Below are 23,848 nucleotides of genomic sequence, written 5' to 3'. Positions count from 1 at the left end.
ATATATGTATTTCTGGAAATCCATTCTAAAGTGGTGAGTGATGATGTTTCTGCAGAAATTCCAACTTGCAAATTAAAGGGGAGCACACTTTGAAGAAATACTAGTTTTCAACATGTTCTATTTGAACCTCTTTTAAGACACAATTCTTCAGGGAAAGGAGAGGCAGGTGAAAGAAAGCTATTCTTAGTATTGCTTTCTCCTGCAAGCTTCCTTGTTTCCCTGTAGCCAAGTCCTTTGTACTAAAGTAGTATAGGTCTGTGATGCTTTGTTTTCAGGAAAGCACTTCCAGTAGATGCCTGGAATAATTACTTGATAGTCCTTTCTGGTTTTATAATTTGAAAGGACTGAAAAATACTAATGGAAGTTTCGGGGGGGGGGTGGAACAAAACAAAACAGTTATACAAGTTTAACAACCATTCACATCATAAATGGTACATTTCATACTGCAAGGTTAAGCTGATGGACTCTTTTATTTCAAGCTGAAATTCAGGGAATTTTTTCTGAACTAATAGAAAACTGCAGTTCTGCTGCCACCTATGCCGTCCGTCTTGAGGACAGACGGCTTTAATGTAAGATGCTGACATTTATTTTGCAGTTATCTAGTAAAAAGCTGAGAAGTAGGGGAGAGGTAAACTGCTATGCCTTGCTCACTTTATAATTAAGTTGCTACTGGTTGACGAGATCTTTGGATAATGAGACACTGACTTCAAAGCTATTTAAAAAAAACCAAAAAAAAACCCCATGAACTTTGGTGTTAAAAGCAATTTACTGCATATGGCTATGTTGGTCTGATCTGACCCTAGAAGTTTGTGGTCATCTTCTCATATCTTCTGTGGTGTGTTTTCTTTGATATGGAGGCAGGTTGAAGAATTGAAGGAAACAGTGAAAGAAGAGTTCATGCCTTGGGTATCACAGTATCTTGTGATGAAGAGAGTCAGTATTGAGCCTAACTTTCACAGCTTATATTCAAACTTCCTTGACACACTTAAGAATCCAGAGTTTAATAAAATGGTTCTGAATGAAACCTACAGAAATATCAAGGTAAGTTGCAAAAGTTGTCAAGTACTTAGGTATAAACATTTAGGAGTGTGCCATTCTCATTATGCTATTTGCTTACAAGGCTACTGATCCTAAAATATGGAATATCATTTAAAAATCTACTTGCTAGCTTACAATTAAACTAACAGGTTACATCTATGAATACTAAGATTCTTCTGGTTTTGTTCAGGAGTGCACCAAGTCTTAATTTGAATTGAATAATGAGAGGGCAAATGGGCATTTGAATTCATTTGTGTAGGTGAACTCTAAATTTGTGTGAGGCTTGCAAATTATAACCGAGGGGAAAATTGCTTATGCTCTAGTTCTTTTGTGCAGGGAAAGTATAAAGATAAGAAAACCACACACTCTTTACCACTTTGGTCAAAGAAGAATAAAGGGGAAGGGGAGGGTTTAGAAAGTGGCAATGTACCATTCACTAAAAGGCTAAGATAATGTGAAGGGGAGGAGGAGGGAGAAGCAGTAGCCCAGAAGAGATGAGTGAATGAAACAAGTTTGACAAACAAGCACTATTTTTAAACCTGTTGGTGGAATTTTCTGACCACCATGGGTTACGCTGTAGTGCAAAAGAATCTCCTGGCTGTTTAGAGCATAACTGACCTTGTTCTGTACAGCTGATGCTCCTCTGAAGCTAAGGAACAGAACTAACAGCAGAGTACTGTGACATGATTTAAGTCTTGAAATAAGAATTAAATGTGAATCGGAGCTTTCAGGTCTGTGGTGAAGCATTAAGAGGAAGCATTGCCTTCACAAGTTATACATTACTAAGTGAATAGTTTTAATAGTCTTGGCAGAGTAACTGGTAACGTCTGGAAAAGTGTAATCTTCTTTCTGATCCTCTTGAAAGAATGGAATTTTGAAACATGTACAAAGCAGACTTATGGGACGCTGCCTTGAAGAGAATGCTGATCTTGAATATCTCTGTAATGTGACAGAAGCTCAGAACTTCATGTGCTGAAATTTTACGTCTCGCGTCAGTTCAGCTGTTGAATTTGGTTTTGAGTCTGGTTATCTTCCAGTTGTTGCTCGAGTTGCTGTCTTTGTTAGGTGCTACTGACATCGGATAAAGCTGCGGCCAACTTCTCAGACCGTTCCTTGTTAAAGAATCTTGGTCACTGGCTAGGAATGATTACGCTGGCTAAAAATAAGCCCATCTTGCACACAGTGAGTGTCTGTCTCTACAGATTTGTTTGGCATGAATTGTTATGCTGTTAATGCAGTAGCATAGGCTATTTGGGAAGATTTATCACCTTCCTGGTGCCTCTCTTTCATGTCCCAAGTACGAAGTATGATTCCAGACTTGTAAATAATTTTTTAATCAGAGAAGTTAAGTAGTTTAATTCATTTGTTTTGGCCAGAACTTATCCCATGTAAAAATGTATATTTGTAAATCTTTGTTCAAAAAGTAACTGCTGCTTAGCAGTCTGTGGAATTCAAGGACAGTCTTTACTCAACTTTGCCAATATGTTGTATAAGGAAATAGCGTGTAAGTGGAATTCTTGCAGTGCGCTTGCTGTTTTCTCCACCCTCTTCCCCTTTTCAATTGTTGATGGTGTTTTTCAGGATTTGGATGTGAAATCGCTACTGCTGGAAGCATACGTTAAGGGACAGCAGGAATTGCTTTATGTAGTGCCATTTGTTGCCAAAGTCTTAGAATCCAGTGTCAGGAGTGTGGTAAGTGGCTTTGTGCTAACAGAGTTGTCATTCAAGCGGCAAAAGAAGTCTTACAGAATGTAATTAGCTTTTTTCACAAAGTGGAAACTGATTGAATTTCACAGAGAGAAAGAAAAGGGATTTAAGGGCTTCAAGTGAAGTTCAGTTTTGAGGGAAAGTACATGGCCTCTGTGTTTTTTGCAGTCCAAATAGGTGGTGTTAGCTGAACTGTACTGTGGTATCCTTGAGCAGAACTCAATTGAGAAATGGGAAGGGTACCATAGAAGGGGTTCTGGCATCTTTATTGTTTGATTTTATACTTTTTTATTCCCTCTGCCTCCCTTTGACCCTGATCAGCTCTTGTCAGTTTGGCTTGACATAGAACTGGTCCCTCAGAAGGACCAAGTCATTGTTTCCAGTTTAATGTTCAACTAGCTTCCTAATCTATTTCCAGTCAAACAGAGTGCTGAATTCAACCCTAATTGCAGCTGTACAAACTTTTCCGCAGCTGTATGCACACATAAATGTTCATGTTTCAAAAATTTCCGGTTATAAGTTAACCAAATGATTCAATAAGTTTGTATAACACTGCTCTCTCTCTCTTGTAGGTCTTCAGGCCTCCAAACCCGTGGACAATGGCCATTATGAATGTGTTAGCTGAGCTACATCAAGAACATGATCTAAAAGTAAACTTCTGTTTTTCTTTTCTATACCTACTGAGTGTGAGGTTTTCTTGACATACCAGTCAAGAAGGATGTTGTGAAGGACCAAATTTCACTTCTTGCTGCTTTAGCGTGGGGAGAATTGGGTATTGCTTTGTTTGGTAGAACTTGGATGAAATTCTTCTGTGAGGTCAGCATGCAAGATATTTGTCTAATCCTCAGTCACTAGCCAAGTCTCTAAAAGGCACGGGGTTAGAATGGGAAACTTGGGAATCGAGCAGCCCAGTAAACATTTCGGGTATTTTCCTTGTGACGTAACCTAAACTGGAATTGTTGTACAGTTGAATCTGAAGTTTGAGATTGAGGTGCTCTGCAAGAATCTTGCACTAGACATCAATGAGCTGAAACCTGGAAGTCTCCTGAAAGATAAGGATCGTCTGAAAAATCTGGATGAGCAGCTGTCTGCTCCAAAGAAGGATGTGAAGCAGCCAGAAGAGCTACCACCCATCACAACAACTAGTAAGTACATTTCATATAGATTCCAGAAACTATACAAGTCTAAGCCAGAAAATGTGAAACTACATACTCTGTAGCATTGGTGAATGCTTGGGAGCACTTGGATAGTTTTGTAATAGAAGTAGGTGTATAGAGTCTGAAGAAGGGAAGGGAATAGAAGCCATCCTGAGGGCTAGTTCTGCATGTGCTCTGTGTAGCCACTCCTTAGAAAGGAGTGAAGCAGGATGGATCTGTTAACAAGACATCAGAAGCTAAACTGTCATAAAAAACAGCACTGCTAAAAATGTACTGAAGCTAGCTTGGTACTAACCATTGGGAAAATGGAGAATAAAAATGGTTTAAGTTGAGGAGGCTTCGTGGTAAAACTGAAAAACTTCTTTGTCACCTGCTGGTTTAAGTGAGAAATATAAACTTCCATTATAAGCACTTGCTTTTCAGTAATGGTTCAATACAAACGTTCTTGTTTTCTATAGCTGCTTCTACAACTCCAGCTACCAGCACCACTTGTACAGCCACGGTTCCTCCACAGCCCCAGTACAGTTATCACGACATCAACGTCTATTCATTAGGAGGCTTGGCTCCACATATTACCTTAAATCCAACGGTGAGTTTTAGGGTTCATTTAGTTTGCTAAAAGAATTCTTACCACCAGTGTTGCCACAGATCTCAGCTGGTGGGAGCAGCATTTTGTAAGTTGAAGTTATTGGAGAGTCACTTCTAAAGAGTAACAGGGAGGGTGAGTGCTAACAAGTAATCAAATTGAGAACTTTAGGGGTGGTTAGTAGTTATATTAGCAAAGAAAATTTCACGTGGTCAAGTGATCTTTTACTGTGACATTTACATCAGTATCCAATTTATTTCTGGCAATAAGTGTCAGTTGGGGTAGTTGCTGTCAGGACTTAAGCTTCAAAGGAGCTTCTGTGCTTCTTAAGAGCAACTTAGCTTTTTAAGTTAGTGTTTGTGTTGTGCTCTGCTGCAGCTTTGGAAGGAAAATGGTCAGATGTCCCAGTTTCAGAATTATCAAACAGATGTTGTGATAGGTGCCAGGACTGCTGCACTATAGACGGCCTATGACAGAAAGCTGAAAAGTTGTTCCGAAAATGTGAATGTCTAGGGTAGATGGGATTCTAGTTTGTTATTCTCGCTTAACTTTCCTAATCCTCCTCCAGATTCCGCTGTTTCAAGCCCACCCGCAGCTGAAGCAGTGTGTGCGGCAGGCGATAGAGCGAGCAGTGCAAGAGCTTGTCCATCCAGTGGTCGATCGGTCCATTAAGATTGCCATGACTACTTGTGAGCAGATAGTCAGGAAGGACTTTGCGCTGGATTCAGAGGAGTCACGGATGCGTGTGGCCGCACACCATATGATGCGGAACCTGACTGCTGGGATGGCCATGATTACCTGCAGGGAACCTTTGCTGATGAGCATAGCTACCAACTTGAAAAATAGTTTTGCTACCGCACTGAGGGTAAGAGTCACATAATTTGAAGTTTATTTCCAGCTTATAGGCCCTGTAGATGTCCAGCATTAGCAAATCAGTTCTCCACACTGTAGGCTTGTCGATTAATTACATGCCTTAACTAGGGTGGAGATCAATTTAGTGGACAAGTCTCTGCATTCTTGTGGAGCTACAGTGAAAAAAAACAACTGTCCTGAAATAGCAGCTCATGTCTAACAGCATTTAGCCTGTATGGTGGATCTTACTGTGTTGTACACAAACTTCCTGGCTGCCTTTTTATATTGCCCTAATGTTCTCTCCAGTTTGATTGCACCACAGAAACCTTGAAGTGCTTATCTTTCTGCGGGTTTTGAGGTAGAAAAGGTAGAGTGGGGAGAACTGAATTGATTCTGGGACTTTCTAGCGATGTCTTGGATTGTCTCAGCAAGCATGTATGTTTTAGGCAGGTTTTATTTACGTGTGCTGTTAACAGGTAGGTATTTAAGCATGTTCTGCATAGCTTCTTAATTGATGGGGTTTTCTAGAAGATGTTTTCAGGTCTCTTGATGAATGAACAAAGCTGGAGCCACAGTGCTAACTTCCTTTTCTTGGCTAAGTGGAACACAGTTTGTGAACTGCTGGCCTGAACAGCAGCTGCTGCCCAAAAACTTGCTGTGCTTGACATCGGTGTCAGAACAGAGTATAAGGATCTTGGAAAGATTAAGACATCGCTATCCTTTCAGGGATTAAAAAAAATGTTAAAGGACTGCCTACCTCTTGCTTAAGGGCAGGTCCCTATTTCCTTTCTGTTGGGCAGTGACAATGCAGAGGCTTTTTTGCAGTGGGGTTGCTCTTGCATGGTAGCTGGCTCAAGTGGGCAGGTGTTAGCGGTCTGAAGGGAGTAAAAAATGTTGGTAAGAATTGCCACTGCAGGTGTGGGATGGGTAGTCCGTGGTGTAACTCTAGGACTTAAACACTGTTGACCCTTTATATACAGAACTTCAAGTAACTTGATTGCTGAGATGAAGAGCAGGAAAAGCATACAAGTGAATCTTACTAATCTATCTTAAACACAAGGATGGGAGCAGATGGTTTTAGTATTGCGTTTTAGTGTGTGAGCTGAGCCAGTGACTGCTTTTAGCAGCTGTGCTAAGAGTTTGGGTGTCAAGCTAGTAACCATAACAGAAAGCAGTTGTCCTCTTTGTAAGAGGGGCACAAGTATTTCTCTGGTTTGCAGTCTTGCTGTGTTTCATCAAATGTGACTACAGTTCAGACTGGGAGGTGGTTGGCGAAATGCTGGTTTTCTTTTGGTGGTGTGAGAAGGTAGAGATGTGGAACTCAACCTGGGGAGGTAGGGTGAACACAGACCAGTGCTACAGCTGTGTATGTCTATCAGGCATGATGTGCTGCGGAGGAGTGCGTATAGGCAGAAGTAATTCAACTTTTGTGGAAGGCTTTTGTGATACATGCTAGTGTATCATGATGTTTGTAAAAATATCATGAATTGTATGAAAACAACACGCCAAGGTTTTGTTTATCCCTGAAGATGTATGAAATTGATACAGGGCCAGTCGTAATCAAGGGGCTTTTCTTAAGGGTTAATTATACAAAATATTGTGTCACAGAAGAAGATGCTGTGCAAGACATCAAAAACATCTGGCTTATTGTATAAAGTGGATTAACAAGCAAGAATATTTATTTTATTTGAAAAGAAGCAGTGTAGTTTTCAGAGATTGATGAAAAAGCAGTAGATCTTAATGGACAAGGAGATCCAAGTAGATTGGACTGTTTGCATTTATATGTGTACTCCATTTCCAGTGGGAGTTGCTGCTTTGCACCCTGGAAAATAAGTCCCATCTGTTCAGAATTCTCTTAAAGCAGGCTTCAGAAGGAAAGAAGAAAATCTGTATCAGAAAGGGAACCCACTGAAAAAGGCTTAGGACTACTGTTTTGCATTTAGTGGTGCACCTTTATATCTTCTGATTGCAACCTGGGAAATAGAAAAATTTCTAGGCTGTGATGCGAGGCTTGCTTGTCCTGTATTAGCATCTGTTGTATGTGCATCAGTCTAGAGCAGGGCTTTATTTCTATGCCCTGGAGATAGGTTAGTGGAGAAGATGAAGAACCTCCTGCTGTTTTGTTCCGTGTTGAAAGTCTTTACTGTCATCTTGCCTACATGTTTTATTCAAAGCTATGCAAAATTAAATTTATTATTGTATGTCCTATGCAAAGAGATGCATTCCTTTTTATTGCTGGTGTTCTGCATAGGCAGCGGTGCAGATTTTAAGGCTAGTAATGTACAGGGAAAATTCACAGCCTTCACTGATTATTGTGATTTTCAATAGGCAGCCTCCCCACAACAGAGGGACATGATGGAGCAGGCAGCTGCCCAGTTAGCGCAGGATAACTGTGAGCTAGCATGCTGCTTTATCCAGAAGACAGCTGTGGAGAAGGCAGGCCCCGAGATGGACAAGAGACTCGCAACTGTAAGTATGGGACTTCTGTCTTTTGAAAGCATTATATGTGCTCGTATACATCCAGACTCACTGTCTAAAATTCATTGTGGTGTTTGGTTTTTTTTTTTTCCCCAGGAATTTGAGCTCAGAAAACATGCTAGACAAGAGGGTCGTCGGTACTGTGATCCTGTCGTTTTAACCTACCAGGCTGAGCGGATGCCAGAACAGATCAGGTTAAAGGTGAGGATGTTCACTGAGCTACATTCTGACCCTGCTCTTTTTCCCCTTCCTGTTAATGAAAAGTGGATGGTGCGGCTTCAGCTGCACAATCCTATATATTCTTAGTCTTGTCTAACAGTGCAACTGCTATTAGCTTGATTGATTGCTAATGGAAACACATAAATGTGTTTTTCTAAAAGGTGTGTTTGTGTCATTCTGGTCAATTCCTTGAGGGCATTAAAAGTCCTGTCTCCTCTTCTGTGCTGTTGCTTTCCCTGAAAGATGACTAGTCTGTTTTGTTGTCTTGTCTCCTTTATATTTGCTTCCCTTAAAGGACATACTGTGTGCTCTCAGCAGAGCATTAGTTTTTTGCATCAGTCACACATGAAGCTGATATTCAGTTATTCCTGTTTCTGGGAATGTGAGTTGCAGTTGTAGAACAAAATCCTGTTAGGAGGTGTGGCAGGAGAGACAGGACCTCAGTGCAGAGCAGCTGAATCCTACTTCTTGATATCTAGGCCACTCTGTTTAAGAATGTGACTGAGCAGCTACCTCTTACACAAACTGCCCTCATTTCTTACTGCCAGGGTGCTTAACAATCAGGTTAATGCTTGTTCTTTTCATTGCAAAGGTTGGAGGTGTGGACCCAAAACAGCTGGCTGTTTATGAAGAGTTTGCACGCAATGTCCCTGGCTTCTTGCCTACCAATGACTTAACTCAGCCTACAGGATTCTTGGCTCAGCCTATGAAGGTAGAGATTTCTGAATTAATCGACTTGAGAGTACTGTTGCCCTTTTGGTGAACGTTGCAGAACTTATGTCCTTTCCTAGAAGACCAGTAAGGATTGGGCATTTATTTGTATTGCTTGGGAATAGTGGTTGAAAGATGCGTCAGTTTTAAAGTCAAACTAATGGCAGCATAAAACTTACATCCAATCTTAGCCATTTATAACCCAAATTGGGACAAGATCTGCAAGTTATTATTACTACATGTAGTTTTTGTAGTGGTGAAACATTTTATTCGAACCTCAGGTTACTTTTGGAAAAGACTGTGGAGGGCAGGCATGGATTTTGAGATAATGAACAGGTTTTTGTATGCATACTTAGTCTCAAGGACTGCTAGAATTGTTCACTAGTTATTGCCACAGCTTAATTTTCTCTTATTGTGTATTTAAAATGCTAGTGTAACTAACCACAGTACTGTAGAGGTCTAAATTTTGGATGCTGTAATTTCTGAGGCAGAAGAGACAATGAGTATTTGAGTTTTGCAAACACAATCCCTGAAAAAAAACTCACTTTCACTTTCTCTTAAGCAGCAAGCTTGGGCTACAGATGATGTAGCACAAATCTATGACAAATGTATGACAGAACTGGAGCAGCATCTGCAGTCCATTCCACACACCCTGGCCATGAATCCTCAAGCTCAAGCGTTGCGCAGCCTCTTGGAGGCTGTGGTAGTGGCTCGTAACTCCCGTGATGCTATTGCTGCACTTGGACTGCTGCAAAAGGTGAGTGTTAACAACTCTTCTCCTGTAACAACTTGCCTGGAGTTTATTGGATTGTCTTGCTGGTGACTGTGTATCTTCATGCATCCTGTGGAAGTTCCTTGGTGGAAAATACTGAAGTGCTTTCTTTGGAAATTTAGTAAATACAATTGGAAGAGGGCCGTGGGTGTTCACTTGGTGTATTGTACACACAGTGGCCAGGCTGCTATGGAAAGAAGTAGTTACAGAATCCTGGGACTTAGGGGAGTTTGGTTCAGAAATGTCAAGTAGAGAGCTGTTGCACTCCAGAACAGCCTTTGATTTCGGAATGACTTGAAGGCTAAGAAGGCTGGAGCACCTCTCCTTTGGGGACAGACAGTTGGGGTTGTTCAGCCTGGAGAAGAGGAGGCTCTGGGGAGACCTTATAGCAGCCTTCCAGGGCCTAAAGGGGGCTCTTACAAGAAAGGCAAGGAGAAACTTTTTTATCAGGGCCTGTTGTGACAGGATATGGGGTAATGGTTTTAAACTAAAAGAGTGTAGCTTTAAATCGGACATTAGGAAGAAATTTTTTTACAATGAGGGTGCTGAAGCACTGGCACAGGTTGCCCAGGGAGGTGGTTGATGCTCCATCCCTGGAAACATTCAAGGCCAGGTTGGACGGGGCTCTGAGCAACCTGATCTGGTTGGATATGTCCCGGCTCCTTGCAGGGGGGTTGGACTGGATGGGCTTTAAGGGTCCCTTCCAACCTAAGTGATTCTGAGATTCTGGTGCAGTTCTGGATTTATAGTGGCACACTTGTGCATTGTATTTTGCAGTAACTGCTAAATGAGTATGCATGGTGTTTACCTGGCAGATGGCCAAGCATCCATCCAGCTGCTTGCTCATTGCCCTCTCTCACAGGACAGGGAGAAAATTGAGGGAAGGCAAGATGACTTGTTCATTGAGATTATGACAGTTTAGTAGGGAAAGCAAAAGCTGTGTGGACAAAGATAGAAAGGAAAAAAAAAGAAAAAAACTACTTCCCATCAGCAAGCAGATGTTTAGCCACTCCTCAGAAAGCAGGGCTTCAGTGCCTGTAACAGTTGCTTTGAAAGGCAAACATCATAACCGTGAATGTCCCCTTTCATCCTCTGTTCCCTGAGCTTTTATTGCTGATGTCATACGGTGTGGAATATCCCTTTATTCAGTTTGGCCCGAGCCTACTTGCTGCAGGCGGGGAGACAGAGTGGGGAAGAGAAAGTCTTGATGTGGAAGCACTGCTCAGCAATTGGCGAAACACTGGTGTGTTGTCAGCACTGTTTCAGCACAAATCCAAAGCACAGCACCAGATGGGCTGCTATGAGGAAAATTAACTCCATTTCAGGCAGAACTAGTAGGCTATACCGGGTGGGGAGTTTTGCAGTGAGCTCTGTGAGCTGAGCTGGCATCAGTGCCTCTGCAGTAGTGCAGAGTGTAGTGACAGATGTGGAGAAAAACCCACTTGAGTGCAGTGGAAGGATACAGAGCTGTCTGCATGAGGATCCAAGCACAGTGGCAAAAGAAAAGTAACTGGAAGCCGGATGGAGGCTCTTTGTTCTTGACTGATAGTGCTTGTACCTGTTAAAGGACCTGGTCCTGACTAGGCCTCCGCCAGCTAAATTGTGCTGCCCCGAAAAGACTTGTCTCCCATTTGCTGTAGACTAGCACAGATGCATCTGAGTGCTGTAGCTCTTTGTCTAAAGAACCTGATAGCTGACCTCTGGCAGGTTCTGTAAATCTTTTCATGTAGTTTTTCATGAGCTGTATGCAGAATTCCCCCTGAGGAGGCATTGACTTACAGAAGCTGCAGCACAAACTAATATGATCTTTCATACTATTTACTGCATATATCAAGCCAGTGGGGCACAGTGAGACCGTAGGCTTGTTGTGGTACTCCATCTGTGTACAGTGAATGTGTAGGTGCTGTAGTAGCTGGTAAAATCTCACCTAGAGATTACCAGGGCGTTAGCACAATAACTCAATTGTCTTTTCCATGTCTGCCAAGTCTTCTGTTACTAACTCTTGCTGATCTAATTTGCAGAAGATTTGGAAGAGGACTTGTTTTTTCCCTCTGCTAACAGGTTGCATCTGTTCTAGGCTGTAGAGGGCTTGCTGGATGCCACCAGTGGGGCAGATGCCGACCTCCTGCTTCGCTATCGTGAGTGTCATCTGCTTGTGCTGAAGGCTCTGCAGGATGGCCGCGCATATGGATCTCCATGGTGTAATAAACAAATCACTAGGTCAGTTATGAGACAATAGAAACACTGATGTAGCTTTTGTCATTTTTTGGGACTTACTGTGATATTCTGAATCACTTGCCTGTTAATATTTTGCATTGCTGCAGTTTGGACAGACAAAATAACTACCTTTTTTTTGTTAAAAGTAATTAGATCTTCTGATAATGCTGCTTCATCCTAAAACATGATAGGAGTCTTTAATGGAATTAAGCTTTGGAGGTGCTCTGGTTTTTTTTCCTCTCATTTTATAGAGGATGTCTCTACATGCTGTCACAAACTAGATGACATGGCATATACCTGCAGCGGAAGCCCTAGTGCTTTCAGTTAGGCAGATGTACCCCTTCGTCCTCAGAAGAGAGGCTTCTTATGCTGAATAAACTGAAGCTCTTGAAGTTGTGACCAGTGATGCAGGGCAAAAACTACTTGAGGCTGATGACTGTTCCTGAACTCAAACATTGCCTTAGAGAATACTCCAGATTAGGCTGCTTTTGGAGCTGAGTCATGAATGACAGTGAATGGCACAATTTCTAAACTGTTAGATGTGAGTTGCTTCGCTTAAACTATTGTTTAAGTACACTTGCTAAAAGTCATCCAATTCTTCAGGTGCCTGATTGAATGCAGAGATGAGTACAAGTACAACGTGGAAGCTGTGGAGCTGCTAATCCGCAACCACCTTGTTAACATGCAGCAGTATGACCTTCACTTGGCTCAGGTAAAGGAAACCTGCTCTTTCAGAGGAGAACCAGTTATGGCCAGGCCGCTGTAAGACTTGTGATTGAACTTTAATTGCCCCTTTCATCTTGGCAGTCAATGGAGAATGGCTTGAACTACATGGCTGTGGCATTTGCAATGCAGTTGGTAAAGATCCTGTTGGTGGATGAGAGAAGTGTCGCCCACATAACAGAGGCAGATCTTTTTCACACAATTGAGACACTCATGAGGATTAATGCTCATTCCAGAGGAAACGCCCCGGAAGGGTGAGATGGAAATACTGTGCAATATATGACTTCTCTTGTGCTCATTTATGATTTGAAATGTTATATAGGCAATGTCTCATATTCAATCATACAGCTTTAAACTTTATGTAGGGCTGCGGTCTTAATGTTAAACTGTCACTAATGTAACTGTGCTGATTTCATGTCAAAATAGAGGCAGCTGCAGCGTAACATCAAACTGAATGCTTGAGCAGGAAAATCTACACATTGCGCTCCAAAATGCTATGGTGCTGTGAGAAACTTGCTTGAATTCCTGCTTTATCTCAAACTTAGACAGTATTCTTACCTGTTTGAATTTTAAATATCTAGATATTAATGTGGTTATCTGTTAAATCACAAGCAATTAATCAAATTAGACAATCCTTTCTGTTTCTTTAGACAGTTTTCTGTTTAGAATCTATAAAGCAATCATCCACCAAACTCACATGGCTTTGTGTACCCACCAGCAGATAATTGGGCAGTGAATGTTGCCACAGCATCTGGAAATACCTGTGGCACTTGCAGGCCTCCTATTATTAAGGTGGAAGCAATTGCTGCTGAGTTTAAGACTTGGATTGGAGCTTGGAGAACTCTGGGTTGCTGTGAGAGTCACTAGCAGCTGGCTCGTGGTGATGGCAGTGGCTGCCACTACCAACGCAACTGATAGGGGAAGGTCCCAAAACAAAAGTCCTTTTGTCTGCAGTTGTTGTGGGTAGACTGTCTTTGCTGTACGACTTGATTTTCGCTGCAGCCAAATTTAGTGCCCCAGTCATGCTGTTTAGCATTGGCATCTCACGATCTCAGGGAATTTTAGGGCTTCTGAAGTCTGCAAAGGGAAGTTATTTTCTAGTACTGATGGTGCTTTGTTGCAGCACACTGCTGTATGAATTGGAGTGGAACTTCAAAGCTTGTGTGACTTCATTGTTCATTCTTTCATCATAGATGTATCTGCTTTCATGACTTAATTCTGCTATTCCAGTGAGGACTGGAAGATATGAAGATTTAGTATAAGAAATAACTTGCTTTCTTGCAACTATATTTGAGCTTCCAGTTCCCACACCTTCTAGAGGAGGAGAAATTCTAACCCAGCTCTTGCTCTGCTCTGTTGCATTAGATTACCCCAGCTGATGGAAGTGGTCCGATCAAACTATGAAGCAATGATTGACCGTGCTCATGGAGGTCCCAATTTCATGATGCATTCAGGAATTTCCCAAGCCTCTGAGTACGATGATCCACCGGGTCTGAGGGAGAAGGCAGAGTACCTGCTGAGGGAGTGGGTGAACCTCTACCATTCAGCTGCTGCAGGCCGTGACAGTACCAAAGCATTCTCTGCGTTTGTTGGACAGGTAGAGCTTTTGGAAAGAAAGGTGCTTTTTATTCAACATAAGTAGGGTGTGATGCCCTCCATTTTATAGCAGTGTTATAACCCATGTTAGGCGTACTTTTGAAACTTTCAGGTGTATGGCAGTTGACTATCAGAATTTTGTTTGTTTTTGATGGTAAAGTTCTGTACAAACCCCCACCCTTCACCAAATCGTGTTCTTAAGATACTGTAGCAACAAGCTGTCAGTTCAGACCGTGAGTTTTGGGGTAAGTGCTGGGAAAAGAACTTCAGCCGAGATAGCTGTTGGGAGTAGTTTTGACATGCTCCGTGTGATGAAGCTTGACTGGTGTTGCTCCTTATGGGTAACAGTAAAAGCTCTGACAGTCTACAGAACAAAATTGCTAATAGAGATGTAGGGGAATTGTTTCAGACCACATGAACAATAGAATCCTTTTTTAACTGGAGTCAGAATTGTTTGAGACCATGTGAACAAGGGAATCCTTTTGCTATCTAGAGTCATTAGTGCGGAAAAATTGCAACTTCATTAGCTGAAGTGGTGCCTAAATTTAAAGAGCCTCCAGCATTTTACTCATGGGCACCTTAACAGGTTTGAGCATCACACATCTGCCTTCCAGGTGTGTTTGAGAAGGGAGATGCCCTCAGTAGTCCAACATGTGTGGACTCCACATATAACTGCAGTTGTCTTCCTAAAACTGCGTTCCTGGCAGCTACTTGACTGCAGCTGCAAGGAAGCCCCTAACTCAGTCTGTTTGCAGTGTGTTCTCTTTAAATTTCTGTCTTAATACCACAGAAATGCTACAGACTTTGCAGCTACTAACAAAAAAAAAAATCAAGCTATGAAGTATGCATAAAGATCTTGACTTGATGCAGTGATTTTTTTCATGTGACTTTAGTGGCCTTGTGTACTGGCTTGTAGCCAGCTTTCTGTTGGTCTGACTTTTACTGCATAGCCTCTTTTTTGAATGTTTTTTGTGGGTCTTGTGTTAAACTCGCTTCTTAAAAACTTAGCTCTTTGTGTGTTTTCATACCTTAAAGTATGCTTGTAAAGCATACTCAGTATAGTATACTCATAATGCTCACTGCACTTTTCTGCATCACTTTTATCATACTTGTTTGCTTACCTTTTGTACATATTTGATCAGATTTGAAATAGCAATTGAAATACATCTAAGTGTAGCATTTATATGTAATTTTTTCTTTACAGGCTTTAGCTATGGGTGTTAAAGGAGTATTTTGTAATAACTGCATTAAACAAGGTTCTGTTACTGAACTTAAGCAGCCAAAATGATGGTCATTTAAATTAAATGTTGCTTCCTTTCCACTAAGCTATAAGACAAGAAGGAGCATAAAACTTTGACAACAGATACATTAATTCCTCTTTTTAAAAAGTTTCTCTAGAAATACTAGAAGTTCTCCAAGAGTTAGCAATTATGCTGTTTATACGGCACCATGTCTGTGCAGTAGTTTAGGAGATGCTTTATTCAAAACCCAGAGGCTTGCAGTGTAATTTGTTTCATTTTGATGGCTTTAATACTGTGAGTAACAAATAAAGGAAGTCTTTTTTTATTTGTATGTTACTAAAAACAACCCCCCAGTGCAAAACAAACGAAGCAGCCCACTCAGTCTCTCTCTGCATGTAATGTTCCTGTAAGGAAAATTTACTCTCTAAATGCAGTTGCTTCTACAGAATGTTGCTACAAAGTAGTGATGGTTCCTGAGCTAGCAGCTGATGTCTGCCTTTCCCAGAGCTTCTGTACCCTGGTGTGGGCTCTTAAAGGCCTGACAGACTGAACTGCTACCACCTCTTCCTGTCTTTCATGCAACGTTGAGTGCTGGTGGCAGAACTGATACTGAAACAGGCTCCTCAGCTATGCTGATGGTTGAAAAGAGTTGGGATCAAAATATCTGTGCTAAAATTGTGTTGCCACCCTCAAGTTGCCTTGAAAATTCCTATCTTGGGGAAAAGTAGCAGACAGTGCTTGCTACCCATCTCTCTTGAGAGTGTGGTAAAAACCAGTTGTGCCAGGCAAAGTGAGTGCTTTTTGAAGTGTGTATTGTTTGAAATAAATTGTAAAGTGAACTTTCTGTGGTTATGGTTCTGAGGCTTTTTTCCTTTCCCGGATAGATGCACCAGCAAGGAATCCTGAAAACGGATGACCTGATCACCCGCTTTTTCCGTCTTTGCACCGAAATGTGTGTTGAAATCAGCTATCGTGCTCAGGCTGAGCAACAGCATAATCCTGCTGCCAACCCCACTATGATTCGAGCCAAGTGCTACCACAATCTGGATGCTTTTGTGCGACTTATTGCATTGCTAGTGAAGCACTCTGGGGAGGCAACCAACACAGTTACAAAGATCAACCTCCTGAATAAGGTTGGGAATGCTTTTTACACTCATTGCAGTTAAAGTGCGTAACTGGGTGTACCTTTGATAAACGTGAAATGTAGCCCTTTATGCAGGCTACTGCTGAAGTATCAGAGGACTTCAGCGGGTTGGTCACTGAAATGATTAAACTGCTGAGCAGAGCATCAAGATGCCAAGTGGCATTCTTGTTCACAAAGATTTCATATCAAACCAACCTGAAACCCACCTTTGTGCCTTGAAATGACATGTCAACGGCTGTTTTGAGGCATTAGAAAATGTATAGTGAGAAAGTACAGTGGCTGGGAGTTGCTAATACAGATTATAATGTTAATTTACATAACACTTCCAATAACTAGAATTTTTTGTTAAAATGTACAGATATTTTTTTACTGATTGTTAAATAATTATTAATGAGCTGAGTAGCAAAGTAATTCTTGCTGCCACCACTGAAATGTCTTGATCTCTTTAGGTTCTTGGTATTGTGGTGGGAGTTCTTCTGCAAGACCATGATGTTCGACAGAGTGAGTTTCAGCAGCTTCCTTACCATCGCATTTTTATCATGTTGCTGTTGGAATTAAATGCTCCTGAGCACGTGCTGGAGACCATCAACTTCCAGACACTCACAGCTTTCTGGTATGTATTTGAGATTGGTAACAATCGTCATCCTTTCCTGGTAGCATCAAGACTTTTCATCTGAAGGCTGTCTCACTGTTCCTTTTTGGTGGCTTAATCAAAAAAGCCATTATTATTTGGAATAACTGTTCTAGACTGTCCACTTGTTTGTTTTAAGGAAGATGAGTAGTAAAACCCAAGATGCTAAAATGCCTTGCTTTTAGGGCTGTGTATGTTTTCCCTCAATGTTATGAGAAGCAGTCTTATTGCTGTGCACTTCTAACCTGCTCTAACTTTTCTTTCAGTAACACATTTCACATCCTGAGGCCTACAAAAGCTCCAGGTTTTGTTTATGCCTGGCTGGAACTGATCTCCCATCGGATATTTATTGCAAGAATGCTGGCACATACACCACAGCAGAAGGTGTGGCTGCAGTTTATCTCTTCTGAATTAAAAAGCTCACACGGATGCTTATCTGGTGTGGTGCTGTTTCACATCTCTTGAAGTGCACTAGTGGCATGGCTGTTCTGTTTTTGTTGTCTTCCATATTCACAGTAACCTAACTGCATGGAGGAGAGCCTCTGTCAATAAAGTATGGTATAGAGGGTGAATTGAGTTTGATAAACATGCCTTTGTCAAAGTCAGGAAGAGCTGTAGTCTAGACGAAATACTGTCGACTCAGTATGGCATGTTAGTGTTCTGGAAACATCCATAGCCTATGACGCCCAGCTGAGGCCCTTGAAATGAGTTGTGCTGCACTCACTGCTAGAGCTAGCAGTAGGTCATAACTTTGATCCAGGTTTATGTGAAGAGCAATCTAATTATAGTTTTGAAATTAAGATAACTGCTCTTTGTTGCATGGTTTCCACCTGCTGTTTTTTTCTTGACAGGGTTGGCCTATGTATGCCCAGTTATTGATCGATCTTTTCAAGTACTTGGCTCCTTTCCTTAGAAATGTGGAACTCACCAAACCTATGCAAATTCTTTACAAGGTAAAAAAAAATGTCAGCTAACAGATGCTATTTCCAACCAAAAATGCCTGAAATTAGAGGTGTTCTGTGAAAAAAATAGGATTTACTTTTCTTTTAGAATGTGTATCTTGGAGTTAAATACAGATCTGGTGTGGGACAGAAACAGGCTACCTTCACAGATTCATTTCTTCCTGTTAATGTTAACCACATGACGTAGAAGGAGGCTCTGCAAGCTCTTGGGCAGTTTCAACAGCTACACACTTCTCATATTGTATTTTATTTCACAGGGCACTCTACGTGTGTTGCTGGTCTTGTTGCATGATTTCCCAGAATTTCTTTGTGACTACCACTATGGGTTCTGTGATGTGATCCCACCTAACTGTATTCAGCTAAGGAATCTGATCCTGAGTGCCTTCCCACGGAACATGAGGCTTCCAGACCCTTTCACCCCCAATCTAAAGGTAGGACTTACTTTCATGTGCTTGATAATGGGAAACTTTAATGCTCAGAATACCTTTATCTAGTTTCTCGGTGAAGACTGTGGGATTTTGGGAACAGTTTAACTGATACTTGAATTAATGCCACCATTTAGGAGTTAACAGATAATTCCAAACTTAGACGACATAGTCAGCAGGTAGCAGAATGGCATTTTTTAAAGCAGGTAGGTTTCAGTTATGTTTGTAATGTTCAATGTTTGACAGCTTCCATACAGAGCAGGGTACAGTCCTTGTCCTGTGTGAAATCTGTTGCAGTTGGAAGCATAAAGCTTGCCTCTGGTCTGTAGGGCTTCACTGGCTCCCATAGATACTTAGCTTGCTTGCAAGGTCTGTGCAGGTTCAGCCTGAAAGGACAGGCAGAGACGTGCGTTGGAGAACTGCATCGAGAACCTAGCTCCCCAGATCTGACTGGCACACGGTGTTGGAGCAAGGGCATCTTTGTCATTTGATGGTCTCATTTGTCTCTGAAAAAGACTATTTAAGCAGTCTTTGTGGCTTTGCTGCTTGAAAGTTCAGCCAACAGTTCTTGTCTGGTTTGTTCAGCTCATGCTGAATTGCGTAGTTTGTGCTCCACAGGATGCGTGGTGACTGGGGTTCAGGTCACTAATTGTTGAAGACCTGGTGTCCGAGCGCTCTCTAATTGTAAATACTTTTTCATGGGAAACACAGATGCCATCTTATCTTGAAAATGATAAACCAGCATTCTGAAGCAAGCCTCTTGCATAATAGGGAGAGACTTGAGAAGTGTTAATGTTATCTAATTAAATCTTTGGGCACATGCCAGTCTCCTCATTGTGGAATGATTAGAAGCAAACTTTCTCACACTGCTGAAGCATTGTCCTGTTAATTCTTCCTTGCCTTCCTTGCAGGGTGATGGGAACAAAGCTGCAATACTCATTCAGTCAGCACTTCTTGAGACTGAAGAAGGCTGTTCTTGACTTGTAGGATGTTTGTACTTTTTCAAACTCCAAACTGTCTTCAGTGTAGATAGGGAGACTTCAAAGGCGGTGACTGAATTCCCCTACAGCCTTTGCTCTTGAATTCTTTTATCCTCTACTCTCAATTCTTTGAGACAGTCACCTAATAATTTTGCACATTACAGACAAAGTTTTTTCTGAAGTCTGCAAAATCCTAGTGTCTCTTTTTCATTCCTGGTAGGAAAACGTGATCAACAACAGTAGTTGATGTAATATTACTTAGATCTGCTTTTGCCGTTTGTTCCCTTAGAGATTGCTTACGGTTTAGCTGACTGGGTTTTCTCTCAACAGGTGGACATGTTAAGTGAGATTAATATTGCACCACGGATACTCACAAATTTCACTGGAGTGATGCCACCTCAGTTCAAGAAAGACTTGGATTCCTATCTCAAAACCCGTTCTCCAGTCACCTTTTTGTCTGACTTGCGCAGCAACCTACAAGTAAGTGGCTGGTTTCTGTTTCAGTAGTGTGGGACAAATGATCTCACTGGATGAGTCACCCTCCTTTCTTGCAGGAATTTTGTTGGTGTGTAGCAAGCATGTGTTCCAGGCAGTAGAAAAGCCTGTGAAAATGCACACTTCTCTCAGTAATTCTTCCACTACTCCTAGTTTAAGTGTGTTTTAAGTGGTTTCAGCCAGGTGGAATTTAAGGAAAGAGGAATGTTGACTTTTACAACCCTGAAATGATCTAATTTAAAAGCAGTTGGTTTTATCTACATGAGCTGCCAAATGCTTACAGTGAAAATGTAAGGTTATGTAAAAGTTTGACTCTCCTGTTTGCATGCCTCTAGTGCACAACCTTGCAAATCTTTAGAATGTAGTCAGAGCTGATCATCAAACTTGCTTTTTTGTCCTCAGCCATTGGGTGATGAAGAGTCTTGTGGCTTCCATCACATGGCTAAAGCACTGTTTTATTCAGGCATTGTCTGAGATTCAACAGGTTTCATTGAACTTTATTGCAGGTTTTTTTGTTTTTTTTTTTTACAATCTGATTAAGTTTCGACTCCAAATAGAGTCATTGTTAGAAATCTGCAATGTATGCTAATGCTTTAAGGGCAAAAAAAAAAGGCAAAATTAGCTAAAGCCCTGTTCAGAATTGTTAGCCAAGAACATTTCCTACATCACCTGGCTTGGCTTGCAACAGACTGAATTTGGGTTTTTTCAGAAAATCGCTCAGACTGAAGCATTCACACAGGTGGTGTGTGTTTCAGCCAGCCAGCCTCTGGCACTGGTCATGCATTCAGACTGCCTTTACCTGATTTTTATTTTAGGTAGGGAGAACAAAAATTGCCTGTTGGGTCTGTCAGCACTTTGCTTATGCTTTTGAATATATGTGTATAACTGCTAGATTTCAAAAAGGTAAATGCCAAATTGAATTTGTGGATATCTGAGGGCGTTGTTGCCTGTATAACCAGGAAGATACTTGGATGCTGCTGTTGTACATGCTGTACCTCCCATCGCTGAAGGTATATAGGACGCTAATGCTTTTCCTATCTTTGCTATTAGGTATCAAATGAACCTGGCAACCGCTACAACATCCAGCTGATTAATGCCCTGGTGCTCTACGTAGGTACTCAAGCTATTGCGCACATTCACAACAAAGGCAGCACACCCTCTATGAGCACCATCACCCACTCAGCTCACATGGACATCTTCCAGAATTTGGCAGTAGACCTGGACACTGAAGGTGAGCTGGAAACACTTCTAGTTCATGCAGTGTCCAATTTAACAGCAGATTGTTTGAGCTTTGAGAAATACAGAAGATCATTTCATGTAGCTGCTAGTGAATTCACAGTAAGTAATGCTCCTTTTGAATATTAAACTCTGAATACAGGAGCAATATTAAAACCAAGTGTTCAAGGTATGCAAGGGAATGAGAAATAAGCTTAATGAAGAGGAATTGAATTCTTGCTGCCCCATCGGCTTGGGTTGATAAGACTTTTTCATATCTTCACTTGTTTGTTTCTTGTACCTTCATAAGGCAGGCTCACAAACCTTGATCTTAAGCAATATGAGTTACTGCTCTGTTCCTTTCTGCATGTGCATAAGGAAAACTGTATGTACTCACTGTTCCTCTTCTGCAGGCCGGTACCTTTTCTTGAACGCAATTGCCAATCAGCTGCGATATCCCAACAGTCACACCCACTACTTCAGTTGCACCATGCTGTACCTGTTTGCAGAGGCCAACACTGAGGCTATCCAGGAGCAGATCACTAGGTGAGGGGGAAGGCATTTAACTTGCCAACGTTCAGCTTTTCACTTTCCTTCCTTGTGTATTTCAGATCTTTGAGCTCTAACTGGTTTTACTTTTGGATTTCAGGGTTCTCTTGGAACGACTGATTGTAAATAGGCCTCATCCCTGGGGTCTCCTTATTACCTTCATTGAGCTGATAAAAAATCCAGCGTTTAAATTCTGGAACCATGAGTTTGTTCACTGCGCTCCAGAAATTGAGAAGTGAGTATAACATAACCACAGAAATAACTAAAACAATACATCTGAAGGAGGGGCTGAGTCGCACCTTGAGTCCTTGGTGCTCCACACTGGAAGCACCGTTTGCTGCCGTAACTGCACCTAACGCTGCTTTGCTTCTGTGTCCAGGTTGTTCCAGTCAGTTGCACAGTGCTGCATGGGGCAGAAGCAGGCCCAGCAAGTAATGGAAGGGACTGGTGCCAGTTAGATGAGCTGCATCTTGTGTTGTAAGCGTGCCAGCCTGGAGGTCCCCGTCCCATCGACTGAGAGAAGACTCTGTAAGGCTCCTCCTGACCTTCCCAGCCCCCTTGATTGGGTAGACGCAACAGACCCTGGGTGAAAGTCTATGTGGGCACGTTCCAAAGTTTGAAACAAATTTTTGACTTTTGGCCAAAATTCAGAAGATGCTGTGAATATCATTTTGAACTAATGTAAATACAAGGAACAGAAACGTTTGTCTGGACTTTTGGGTTTGTGCAAATTGTGTAAAAGGCAGGTGGGTAACTGGTGCCTGTCCAGCTTGTAATAAAGGGGCAGCTGCTGATGCCAAGCACTTGTCTGGGGCAGACCTCCTTGTCCTGACATTCCCAGACTCCCAAAGAATATTGAAAAGCCAGTTATAATATTATGTAACTTATTTTTCTTTATGTGGATGGGGGACCTTTAAATCACTAAGTTGTTTTACAAAAAAAAGGTGGATTTGTTTGGAATATGGGAATACTATGGAGTAGGGGAGAGGTGAGGGAGGGGTTAAGGTTCAGCGTTGCTTTTCCCCCACCCTCATCAAATGCTGACAGACAGCAAGTGGAGTGGCAGTCAGAATGCCTCCTGTCTGTTGGAGAAGACACACCTCAGGCCCTTTGGGAGAGGGTCAGCTGTTTTTAGTAAAGAAACCAGAGACCAGGCCTATAGCTTTTTTTTTTTTTTTGAACACTTGTAAATTTTGGAAGGTGGGGGGTTAAATCTAGACCTTTTCCCATCTCCCCCACCCTGTGACCACACAGTATAAGTTTGTAAAAAAAAAAAAAAAACCAAAAGAAAAAACGAAAGAAAAAAAAACATGAAACAAAAAAAAAACCCAAAGGACCAATACAGCCCATTTTGTAAGGATTTTGAATGTTTTGTAAAGTATTGGTCCATGTGTTGTATTTTGTAGCCTTTCTAGTTCTTGGGCTTTAGTTCTCCCACTTCTTGTATGTATGCATACTGTAGTTACACATTAAAGTCATGACATGCAGCACGTGCCACTGTGCTTATTCTCTCCAGTTCCACCCTGGCCTGGCCAGTTGACACCTTTCAAAGTCTGTTCCACCGGTCCAAAAGCTGCAGTTTTCCAGTGTGTTTTGGGCACTGCCTATTGAAAGCAACTGGGCTCGTTTCCTAGCTTGAGGTCAGAGGGGAGAATTGTTATGACTCGAGAGGGCTTGCCTTGAAGTGCAAAAGGAAAGGACAGTTCCGTGGAGATAGAAATGTCTTGGTTCCAAGTTCATGAGCAGAGTTTGTCTCTGACAAAGCTGTCCTAGGAAGGAGACCCCTTGCAGTGGAAGGGTATGGAGCATAGGCAGCTTCATTTCTCATGACTTGCGCCCTGCTGTGATATTCTCTTCAGCGAGGATCTGTGCAGGATTGCTGGGTAGCTGTAATAAGGATAGGTGACTGCAGTGTTGCTAACCCTGCAGACTCCTTCAGCCTGTGCCTTACAACCTAGCAGATACTAGGAAATACAGCTTCATTGCTTTCTCTTACAAACTAGTAACTTTATCTGAAAAGCTAGTTGACTGCTGTTCTATGGATGGGCAGAGGTCAGGATTTCCTGCTCAGGTTTAAGGAGATGCGTACCCAGCTGTGCCTTTGCCGCAGAGAGCAAACTAGATCCAGGGGACCACAGAGCCAACTGTGC

General features: G+C 41.9%; 1 protein-coding gene and 1 non-coding gene across 10 annotated transcripts in view; both read left to right on the top strand.

Annotated features, from left to right (window-relative positions):
- The window catches only part of CNOT1 (CCR4-NOT transcription complex subunit 1), a 59,581-nt gene extending 37,178 nt beyond the window's left edge, over positions 1–22,403 (top strand). For 4 of the 9 annotated variants that reach the window (XM_086758426.1, XM_086758420.1, XM_086758421.1 and 1 more), the window contains 25 exons: positions 862–1,041; positions 2,104–2,220; positions 2,620–2,730; positions 3,318–3,395; positions 3,713–3,890; positions 4,361–4,491; positions 5,057–5,353; positions 7,669–7,809; positions 7,915–8,019; positions 8,630–8,749; positions 9,311–9,505; positions 11,598–11,740; positions 12,341–12,449; positions 12,545–12,714; positions 13,826–14,078; positions 16,182–16,430; positions 16,891–17,054; positions 17,339–17,456; positions 17,924–18,025; positions 18,292–18,465; positions 19,770–19,919; positions 20,985–21,165; positions 21,563–21,695; positions 21,799–21,933; positions 22,078–22,403. In XM_086758426.1, coding sequence (XP_086614552.1) covers positions 862–1,041; positions 2,104–2,220; positions 2,620–2,730; positions 3,318–3,395; positions 3,713–3,890; positions 4,361–4,491; positions 5,057–5,353; positions 7,669–7,809; positions 7,915–8,019; positions 8,630–8,749; positions 9,311–9,505; positions 11,598–11,740; positions 12,341–12,449; positions 12,545–12,714; positions 13,826–14,078; positions 16,182–16,430; positions 16,891–17,054; positions 17,339–17,456; positions 17,924–18,025; positions 18,292–18,465; positions 19,770–19,919; positions 20,985–21,165; positions 21,563–21,695; positions 21,799–21,933; positions 22,078–22,156 — 3,813 coding nt within the window. In that variant the 3' untranslated portion in view covers positions 22,157–22,403. The remainder of the gene's footprint in view (positions 1–861; positions 1,042–2,103; positions 2,221–2,619; positions 2,731–3,317; positions 3,396–3,712; positions 3,891–4,360; positions 4,492–5,056; positions 5,354–7,668; positions 7,810–7,914; positions 8,020–8,629; positions 8,750–9,310; positions 9,506–11,597; positions 11,741–12,340; positions 12,450–12,544; positions 12,715–13,825; positions 14,079–16,181; positions 16,431–16,890; positions 17,055–17,338; positions 17,457–17,923; positions 18,026–18,291; positions 18,466–19,769; positions 19,920–20,984; positions 21,166–21,562; positions 21,696–21,798; positions 21,934–22,077) is intronic. The other 5 variants (XM_086758424.1, XM_086758425.1, XM_086758423.1 and 2 more) reach the window with 3 other exon arrangements.
- On the top strand, positions 1,562–1,700 carry LOC147599123 (small nucleolar RNA SNORA46). Its single transcript, XR_015260075.1, has one exon. It is a non-coding gene; the product is annotated as a small nucleolar RNA SNORA46 (small nucleolar RNA).
- Positions 22,404–23,848: the final 1,445 nt, after the last annotated feature.

This window comes from Chlamydotis macqueenii, chromosome 13 (assembly GCF_036417535.1).
Source record: "Chlamydotis macqueenii isolate bChlMac1 chromosome 13, bChlMac1.mat, whole genome shotgun sequence".
Lineage (NCBI taxonomy): Eukaryota > Metazoa > Chordata > Aves > Otidiformes > Otididae > Chlamydotis > Chlamydotis macqueenii.
The sequence above is the reverse complement of the archived record's forward strand: the minus strand, read 5'-3'. Positions and strand labels throughout refer to the sequence as shown.